The sequence below is a fragment of the Marmota marmota genome, unplaced genomic scaffold, assembly GCF_001458135.2.
Source record: "Marmota marmota marmota unplaced genomic scaffold, marMar, whole genome shotgun sequence".
Lineage (NCBI taxonomy): Eukaryota > Metazoa > Chordata > Mammalia > Rodentia > Sciuridae > Marmota > Marmota marmota.
In genome coordinates this window covers 24,829,086-24,840,165 of record NW_025999900.1, presented here as the reverse complement: position 1 = coordinate 24,840,165, position 11,080 = coordinate 24,829,086, and the positions used below count along the sequence as shown (strand labels likewise).

General features: G+C 36.2%; 1 protein-coding gene across 1 annotated transcript in view; it reads right to left on the bottom strand.

Moving 5' to 3' along the window:
• The window catches only part of Snx6 (sorting nexin 6), a 41,369-nt gene that overhangs the window by 19,247 nt on the left and 11,042 nt on the right, over positions 1–11,080 (bottom strand). Inside the window, exons 4-6 of the mRNA XM_048798695.1 lie at positions 9,410–9,485; positions 6,010–6,049; positions 1,018–1,104 (exon numbers count right to left, since the gene is read on the bottom strand). Coding sequence (XP_048654652.1) covers positions 1,018–1,104; positions 6,010–6,049; positions 9,410–9,485 — 203 coding nt within the window. The remainder of the gene's footprint in view (positions 1–1,017; positions 1,105–6,009; positions 6,050–9,409; positions 9,486–11,080) is intronic.

Below are 11,080 nucleotides of genomic sequence, written 5' to 3'. Positions count from 1 at the left end.
AAAAAAAAAAAAAAAAAAAGTCAGCCAGGCATGGTGGTACATGTCTATAATTCCAGTGGCTCTGGAAGCTGAGGCAGGAGGACTGTAAGTTCAAAGCCATCATCAGCAACTTAGCAAGGCCCTAAGCAACTTAGTGAGACCCAGTCTCTAAATAAAATATATTAAAAAAAAAAAAAAAAAAACCTGAATGGGGATTTGGCTCAGTGGTTAAAGTGGCCCTGGGTTCAATTTCCAGTACCAAAAAAAAAAAAAAAATCAATACCTCTGATCAGATAGGAATTTCTGTAGAATATCTTAAGTTTTTAGTGCTTTGTAGACATCTATGTTAAAAAATGTTTTTGAGGACTGGAGTTGTGGCTCAATGGTAGAGTACTTGCCTGGCATCTGTGAGGCCCTGGGTTCGATCCTCAGCACTGCATATAAATAAATAAATAAAATAAAAGATCCATTTATAACTAAAAAAATATTTTAAAAAATGTTTTTGATTACTAAGAGGTTTTTTGCACATAGCTTTCTAACAAGAAATGTGAGTTGCCCTAAAATTAAGCATGTTTTTGTTTCATGGTGCTTTCATCCTCGATGGAGGACTCATACAAACTTCATTTATGTTTTTGCAGGAGTTTACCTAAAGAAATATACCAAATTTTTGGTTTTAAATTTCTAGATCATATTATATCAAAGGTTTATAAACTTTTTAAAAAATATTTATTTCACAACCAACAATAAAAATTAAAAAAAAATATATTTATTTCTTAGTTACAGACACAATATCTTTATTTTATTTTTAAGTGGTGCTGAGGATCGAACCCAGTGCCTCATGCATTCGAGGCAAGCACTCTTCCTCTGAGCCACAATCCCAGCCCCAAAAAGTTTATAAACTTTTATGTGGGATTCCCTGATCTACAATTCCAAGAGGAGAAAAAAAAATTTACATTTGAAAATATAATATCCAAAAATAAGCCATCCTTTAAACAGTTTAAGTCCAGCAACCTGTAAAGAAACGAACAATAAAGTTACCTTAGCCGCTTGAGATTCTCTTAAGTAATATTTCAAAAGGTCAGAAAGTTTGAGGTCTTCATCAGCAGATACTCTTGCTTCTATTTTCTGAAAAAAGGGGGGAAACTGGGTATGAAATCAATAAATCATCACTCAACATTCTCATTAATAATTACGAAAAAAATTAAAGTTATAAATAACTGCAGTATCTGTTTGTTTTATCTAGCTTTCTTTCCTTTTTCCTTCCTTCTAGTTTTTTGCTTTTCTTTGCAACTCTGACACAATGTTTTGTATGTGGTGCTAAGGATCGAACCCAGGCCACACGAATGCCAGGCAAGCGCGCTACCGCTTGAGCCACATCCCCTGACAAAATACGAACAGAAAAATCGGATCAATGACATTAGTGAACTTATAGAAAGATTTTATATCTGATTCCAGTTCTTGGCTACAACAGGTGTCAACATCAATAGCTTCATTTATCTATTTATTTCAATGGCAAGTGCTATGTACATATGATTTTAAGATAACAAAGGCTGGCAATGGCAGATTAGATAATTCAAACCAAACCTTCTTAAGTAGAAAATCTGGTCAAAGCATTAATAAAAAGTACTTGAGGACACCAAAGAAGCATCAAAATGTAGTAAATTGAGCTGGGATGGAAATGGGAAGTAGCCATGCCAGACTTAAAAAGATGAGAACTCTTTGAATCTGGAGAGACCTAGGATAAGAGAAATGTATCATGTCAATCAAATGCAATATCGGGCTTCATTTGGATTCTGACTCAGACTACACTGTAAAAAAGCTACTTATGAGATAACAGGGAAAAATCTATACACTGGGCATTTGGTGACATAATCATGGATAACAGTAAGGACCATATTAAATCTAATAATTCTTTTTTTTTTTTTTTTTTAAATATTTATTTTTCAGTTTTTGGCGGACACAACATCATTGTTTGTATGTGGTGCTGAGGATCGAACCCGGGCCGCACGCATACAAGGCGAGCACGCTACCGCTTGAGCCACATCCCCAGCCCTCTAATAATTCTTATCTGTAAAAAAGGAGAGATGTACACAAAAGGATACAAAACAGAATAAATATGTACTATTTTTAAACTTTACTATAAATATGAAATTATCATCAAAAGTTAAAAACAAACAAAAAACCCTACATGCACACCAGCAAGCTGTGGAATAACCTGAATGTTCTCATTCATTCTGCTAGAAGTATAAATTGGTACAATCACTTTGGGAAACAAATTGGCAGTATCTACTGAAGCTTTTCATATGAATACTCTATGATCCACCAATTTGCTTCCTAGTTATATAAACCAACAGAAATGTATACTGGAGTTCTGCCAAGGATATACAATTGTCTTTTTTTAAAATATTTTTGGTTGTAGATGGACACAATAAATTTATTTTATTTATTTTTTATGTGATGCTGAGGATCAAACTCTGTGCCTCACACATACTAGGCAAGCGCTCTACCACTGAGCTAAACCCTAGCCCATACAATTGTCTTAACAGTAGTATCTGTAAAGAATCCCAGACCCGCTGGGGGCAGTGGTGCTCGCTTATAATTCCAGCTACTTGGGAGGCTAAAGCAGGAGGATTGTAAATTCAGGGCCAGCTTCAGCAATTAGTGAGATCCTACTGCCTAATAAAAAGAACTGGGGATGCAGCTCAGTGATAAAGCATCTCTGGCTTCAATTTCCAATATACAAAATAAGAACCCCTGTTGGGCACACTGGTGCACACCTGTAATCCCAGGGACTCTGGAGGCTAAAACAGGAAGATCACAAGTTCAAGGCCAGTCTCAGCAACTTAGACCCTGTCTCAAAATAAAAAGGGTTGGGAATGTAGCTCAGTGGGAGAGAACCACTGAGTTCAAGCCCAGTATCACAATCAATAACACCGACATACAGAACCCCAAACAAACTATACAAATGACTACCAACTAAAAGTAAAACAGATAAATTAATGGAATACTATACAGCAATCAGAAAAAAGGAACTACATGTATGCAACAACATGGGGATCAATGTTGAATAAATAAAACTAGACATAAAGAATACATACTACATAAGCATTTATATAATAGAAACAAAATAAATCTCTAGTGTCAGAAACTAGGAAAGTATTCCTTTTGTGGAAAGTGGTGTCTTATGAGGTAGGTGAAGAGGGGCAGGGCATTCTGTGAAGCTGGTAATGTTTTATTTCTTGATCTTGGTGTTGACAACAATTGTGAAATTTCACTGAGTCACATATACACTTCTGATGTATATATGACTATTTATCTAATATACTGCAATAGAAGGTTAAAAAAACTTGAAGCTTCTAAAAATTACTACATTGTGGAGAAATAAACTTACGGAATCCTTTTTCTTTTGAAGTGCTGGGGATTAAAACTCAGGGCCCTGTTCATGTGAGGCAAGTGCTCTACCACTGAGTTACAAACCCAGCCCAGGAATTTCTTACAAAGTATGCTAAAAATTTATTTAGATTGATAATAGTAGATAGTATGGGTGTTTTAAATTATGACTCCCCTCCTACCATTGAAAAGTAGGCTGCATGCCCCCACCCCTTAAATCAAGGTTCTTAGACTGACCAGTAGTAAGCACTGTGCCCGTTTCCAGGTCTCAGCTTTAACAAACCAGTAGCTTTCAATTCCTGTTATATGGGGTGGCTCACTTCTAGAAACTAAACACCAGGTTGTAAAACACAAGCAGTCTTGTGGAAAAGGCCACATGCATATGGGACGGCTTCTCCTAGCTCCCGCCCCCCAGCCACCTAATGCGGTAGCGAGGTTTACAGAAGAGACTAGCAAGAGAGAGAGAACATGCCAGGGAGTGGGCTTTTATTGGGGAACAAAAAATTCCAGGGAAAATCCCATTCAATGAAGGTTAAGGGGGGCAGCATCCCAAGGTCAGGGGCGATGACTGGGTCTTTGGGGCAGTGGCCAGACACACCTCTGCACGGACAAGCCCTCAGACCTGGAGAAGGGTGGGGAATAGCTCTGACACAGCTGTGTCTAAGCGCCTCTCGCCCAGCCAGGGAGGTAAATCAAATCACATGCGAGGATGGCCTCCCACACTGTACTGTAGTCTGAAGGTTCTTTCTGCCTACTGTGCTCCTTCCTTTCTATTCTTCACAATATATCTCTTGTACATCTAATCCTATCTTGAAGTCTATTTCTCAGCGTACTTGACACAATTATATTTTGGGATAGGTCTTTATGCTTTTTATGTAAATGCACAGAAAACCACCATATATTCCTAGAAGATGCTCAGTAATACAAACATGAAAGGGATAAGAATGGCATTATGGATATGAGGGTGTCACCACCTACGCATTTGTCCTTTGTGAGAAAGTTTCTTTTTTTTTTTTTTTTCTTTTTTTTTAAATATTTATTTATTTTTTTAATTATCGGCAGACACAACATCTTTGTTGGTATGTGGTGCTGAGGATCGAACCTGGGCCGCACGCATGCCAGACGAGCGCGCTACCGCTTGAGCCACATCCCCAACCCCAGTTTCTTTTTTTTTATCCCTACTATACATAACTCAATTGGCAGATTTCTATACTGGACTGGCAACCACTTCTCAGCTAAATACCATTAAACAGCTGAAAAACATTTCCACTGTTTTATCAACTGTTAAATATTGTCTAGACTCTAACAGTAAATTATTATAGTAAATTATTACTACAGTGAGTACAACTTTACCACAGTTGTATACTTGCCTTGTATTGATAATTTTTTTTTTTTTTTTTGGTGCCAGAGATTGAACCCACGGGAACTTAACCACTGAGCCACATCCCCAGCACGTTTTATTTTTAATTTTAAGACAGGGTCTTACTAAGTTGCTTAGGGCCTTGCCACATGCTGAGGCTGACTTTGAACTTGTGATCCTCCTGCCTCAGTTTCCCAAGCTGCTAGGATTACAGATGTGCACCACCTTGCCCATGAAACTATTCATTTTTGTGGGGAGCGGGGGACTACTGATCAAACCTGCAGGTTCATAAATGCTAAGCATGTAACAACTCCATCACTGAGCTACACCAGTAGGCCCAACACTGTTTTTACTATTTATTCTGTGGTGCTGAGATAACACTATTAATTTTTAAACCAGCATGTTACAGAATATCAAAAGCAACATGGTCCTTAATTTTTAAATTTTTAAGAAATCTTTATTTATTTATTTTTATGTGGTGCTAAGTATCACACCCATTACCTCACACATGTGAGGCAAGTGCTCCACCACTGAGCCACGGCCCAAGCCCATAATCCAGTCTTTTTTTTTTTTTTTTAATTTTTTAATACTTATTTTTTAGTTTTCGGCAGACACAACATCTTTGTTTGTATGTGGTGCTGAGGATCGAACCCGGGCCGCACGCATGCCAGGCGAGTGCACCACCGCTTGAGCCACATCCCCAGCCCCAATCCAGTCTTGATATAGTTAAAATGAATCTAAGACTTCCTCTGAATTTACAAAGCTCCAGAAAAGGATTGATTGTTCTTCATAAAAAATAAACTAGGTCTTCTTTTTTTTTTTTTTTTTAAGTTGTCTATAGACTTTTATTTTATTTATCAAATGCAGTGCTGAGAATTGAGCCTAGTGCCTCACACATGCCAGGCAAGTGTGCTACCGCTGAGCCCCAGCAACAGCCCCAAACTCTATCTTCCTAATGAATGTTTTCTTTTATACAAATACCAAAACTCTTTAACAAAAGCAACTTCCTGAAAAACTCTCAGTGGAATTAAAATCTATCATAATCCTGAAATATATTCATCTTCCTCAATAAATTAAACACAACTACAAGTTAAACATTACTATATGCAGAGATTTAGATCCTCAAAGGCTTAATTACCTTTTTGAAAAAAAATTATTATGGTAATAATACATGACACAAGATGTATCCTTTTAGCAGATTTTTAAGTATACAATACAATATTGTTCATTATAGTACAGATATATCACTATGCAGTAGATCTCCAGAATTTAGTACTTACTCTAGTTTTATCAAACAGTTCTGAAACTTTGAGGAAAAACCTGGAAGGGAAAAATATTTTCATCAGAAGCTACATTTGAAATAATTTCCCACATCAGATATTTACAGAATATGTTCCCAAACCATTTCATTAATGAGCATTATTGTTTCCTAATATAAAAAATTCAATGGTCTTATTAACTGGAGACTTCATTTAGTTCAGGAAAAACCTCCTATACTTCCACCAATATAACACATTACTTGAAATCTGTTATAGGAAATTTCCCCATTTCATTTCAAGACACAATCTAAGCCATATACCAAACTTAAAATTTATCTTGATATTCCTTCAAGTAATATATCACATAATACTAAATAGAGGCTGTACTTTCAACATTATTACAGAAATACAAAGCAATTACACTGAAAGAGACACAAGGTTGACTGACAGTACTGAAGCTGGAGAACTTCTTAAAGTTACTGGAGAGTTATGTTTTACATTTTTGATACTGTAATTGAATCCAGGGGTACTTTACCACTGAGCTACCTCTCCAGTCCTTTTTATTTTGCAACAGACTCTCACTAAGTTGCTGAGGATCTCACTAAGAGGCTGAGGCTGGGTCTCAAACTTGGGATCCTCCTGCTTCAGTCTCCTCTGAGTTTCTGGGATTACAAGCATGTGCTACATGCTCAGTGATAGTTTTATTTTAAACATTTTCAAATATAGCTACTTTGTTTTGAAAAGTAATGAAAATGAACAACCAATTCCTAGCTCAGAATTAATTTTCCCTTTACTAAACAGTCTGTCAAATGCTGATATCAATTAAAAACTATCTCACCTGGCACGGTGGGCTCACCTATAATCCCAAGTGGTTGAGAGGCTGAGGCAGGAGGATATCAAATTCAAATGAGCCTCACTAATTTAGCAAGGCCTTGAGCAACTCAGTGAGACCCTGTCACTAATAAAATATAAAAAAGGGCTGGGGGGCTGGGGATGTGGCTCAAGCGGTAGCGTGCTCGCCTGGCATGCGTGCGGCCTGGGTTCGATCCTCAGCACCACATACAAAACAAAGATGTTGTATCCGCCGATAACTAAAAAATAAATAAAAAAAAAAATAAATAAAAAAATAAAAAAAAATAAATAAAATAAAATAAAAAAGGGCTGGGGATATGGCTCAGTGGTTAATCGCCCTTGGGTTCAACCCCTGGTACCGAAAAAAAAAAAAAAAAAAAACCAAAAAACAGTATCACAGGGACTAGGTTTATAGCTCAATGGTAGACTGTATGTTCAGCATATTCAAGGCCACGTGAAACTATTAAAAAGCATTCTGTAAAATACATAATCATAAATGGCATGATAATTGGATTAGGGCAAACTACAGAAAGCAAAACCACAATTTAAGCCAGGTGCAGTGGTGCACACCTGTAATCCCATTGGCTTGGGAGGCTGAGACAAGAAGATCAAAGCAAGCCTCAGCAACCTTGGGAGCCTAAGCAACTCAGTGAGACCCTGTCTCTAAATAAAGTACAAAATAGTGCTGGGGATGTGGCTTAGTGGTGGAGTGCTCCTGAGTTCAATCTCTGACACCCCTCCCCTCCCCACCAAAAAAACCCACTATTTAATAAACTTTGTTTTACTGAACACAACTTGCCTTAACAGATTGTTTGATAGCATGGGAAGGTTTATTTTTTTCTTCTTATCAAAGACTTAAGTATTAATTCTTCACATGTCTATAATTCCAGCAACTTGGGAGGCTGAGACAGGAAGATCAATTCAAAGTCAACCTCAGCAACTTTGTCTCAAAATTAAAAAAAAATAATAATAAAAGGGTTGGGAATATAGCTCAGTGACAGAATGCCTCTGGGTTCAATCCCTAGTACAAGAGAAAAAAAATTTTAACTCTTTGGCGAGATAGAATCTTCATTATTGTAAGTTATGATCTCTTGCTTTGTTCCAAATATTGGCCCTTAAATGTGTACTAAACACATTTAGAGAAGAGGAAAGTTCAAGAATATGTCTTGAAAAAAGAAATGAATTATGAAACATTGTTTTAAAATGTATTTGATCTAAGTGTTGTGGTGCATGCCTCTGGCTATTCCAGAGACTAAGGCAGAAGAATCACAAGTTTGAAGTCAGCCTCAGTAACTAAGCAAGATTCTGTCTCAAAATACAAGAAATAAAACAGCTAAGGTTTAGGGACTGGGGTTGTGGCTCAGCGGTAGAGCGCTTGCCTAGCACCTGCGAGACCCTGGGTTAGAGCCTCAGCACCACATTAAATAAATAAATAAATAAAAATAAAGGTATTGACAACTACAACCAAAAAATAAATATTCAAACCAAAACAAAAAACCCTACATGCACACCAGCAAGCTGTGGAATAACCTGAATGTTCTCATTCATTCTGCTAGAAGTATAAATTGGTACAATCACTTTGGGAAACAAATTGGCAGTATCTACTNAAAAAAAAAAAAAAAAAAAAAAAAAACAGCTAAGGCTGGGCCAGTGGCGTACACCTGTAATCCCAGTGGCTCAAGAGGCTGAGGCAGGAGGATTGTGAGTTCAAAGCCAACCTCAGCAACAGCGAGGCACTAAGCAACTCAATGAAACCCTGTCTCTAAATAAAATACAAAATAGGGCTGCGGATGTGGCTCAATGTTTGAGTGCCCCTGAGTTCAATCCTTGGTCCCCGCCCCCACTCCCAAAAAAACAGCTGGGGATGGAGCTCGATGGTAAAACCCTTGCCTAGAATGCACAAGTCGCTAGGATCAATCCCCAATATCATAAATAAATAAATAAGCAAACAAATATATATTTGAATTATTTTTCAATAAACAAGTAATATTATAGGAGCAACTAAAATTAACTAGTTAAAAAAACTAGCATAAAGTCAATAAAGAATCCCAAGTTTGAGGCCAGGCTCAGCAACTTAGCGAGGCCCTAAAGAACTTAGCAAGACCCTGTATCAAAATTAAAAAATAAAAAGGGTGTGGATGTAGCTCAGTTAAGTGTGTCCCTGGGTGTACTTCCTTCCCCAGTATGGAAGGAAAAAAAGTCCAAGCTCCAATGAAATACACACACACACACACACACACACACACTCACCCCGACTCCTGTATATAAAATTTCAAAATAACATTTATTATTTATGATAAACAACACTAAAAAATTCTCTAATACACAAATATCCCACTTTCATCTAACAGAAGATTGTAAATACTAAAACTATCATACTAAAGCTTATTTTATTTTTCAGATTTAAAAAATATTAGATAAGAAAAAATGAATCAACTCAAGTTTATAAAAACATTTCTTATTATCAATGCTTTGACAAAAATATTCCAAAATGCCTGCCTAGAGATTACAAGTATGCCAACAAATTATTTTGCTTATATCTAATAATGTTTTTAATTAGAATCCTTACTTGCATATATCTGTAGAATCCTGAGTTCCTAAAGCATATAATGAAGAACCAATTCTATTGTAATCATCTGCAGCACCTATGGAAAAAGTTTCAAAAATATATTTGGTCATTAATTTAAAAATACTGACTGAACAGCTATCTGCAAGAGATACACCAAATCAAGTAAAGGAAATAACACAAACAACCATAACAATTCAATGGATATTATATTGGGTATATGTGAAAACTGCTTTAAGAACAGAGGAAACAGATGATTCCTACTTTAGTAAGTCAAGAAAGGATTTACAAAACTATAGAATGAGCTGGAGTTTGTATGATGAGCAAATCTTTACCAAACAAAAGGATAACATTTTGCATAAAGGGAATAAGAGAAATACATATCATAAAGAAGAATAGTATATTCAAAGAGCCTGGGGTGGGACTGCAGGATGCATAGGGGAGTGAATGGAATAAAAGATCATATAGGCCATGATAAGAGTTTAGATTTGATCTTGTGACAATGGATCTTATTGAACATATTTATGTCATAGTAGTGGTAAACTCCACCTGAGAAGGATTTTAGATATTAAAAAATTCTGTGGAGAAAAAAAAAGCAGGGTGACCAACCAGCAAACTGTTCCAATAATCTGATATCAAACCTCTGAAACTGTGAGCCAAAATAAACTTTTCCCCTCTAAATTGTTCTTGTCAGGTCTTTTCGTCACAGTGATGAAAAGCTAACTGAAACAGTAGCTGAAACTGGCCAGCTGGGATCCAGGCAGGTTTCCTGGCTTGGTTATTGGTAACAGAAACCCTCACAAAAGAATGACACAAGAACAGAAGTAGCCAAGCCAGAGACTTCTTTTCTCCTGTTACTATAAAATGGAGGTTAATGATTCTAAGTACTCACTCTATTGACTTGACCCTATTTCGGAGGTTATCCAAATTTTGATCTTAGGATTCCTTTACATTCTTAAAAATTACTGAGGAATCTGAAGAGCTTCTTTTTACATGTGTTATTATCTATCAATATATACTGTATATTTTTCAAAAATGTAAAACAAAAATTTTGAACATTTAGTAATTTATTTAAAATTAATAGCATTAGGGCTGGAAATGTGGCTCAGAAGTAGAGTGCTTCTTAGCACATGTAAGGCACTGAGTTCAATTCCCAGCACCACAAAACATAAATAAAAGGAAAAAATAAAATTAACATACCACTGAGCTACATTTAAACCCAGCCTGTTTAAACCCATATTTACATAAGTAAACTTTCAAATGAAAAAGAGCTATTTTTTTAAAAATTAGGGAGGAGCATGACAACATTACATTTTTATATATCTCTGTTGTACCTGGTTCAATAGACAATAGATTCTCATTATCTTCTTCTGCATTCATTCAATCTGCTTTTCATTCGATCTACTATGATAATACTGCTTTTAAGTATGTGGGGGGAAAAAATCCAGCCTACACGGATATATAACTAGAAAAGGAAGAGGTATTCTACTAACCTTTTCAAATAATCATGGATATTCTTCTTTATTATTACACCAAACTCAATAATTACTTGTAATGTGGACTCTAAAATCATTATCAATGAAATTCTTGTTGTTGTTTTTTTGCAGTACAAGGAATTGAAATCAGAAGCACTTTACCAGTGAGCTACTCCCACTTCTTCTTCTTCTTTCCCCC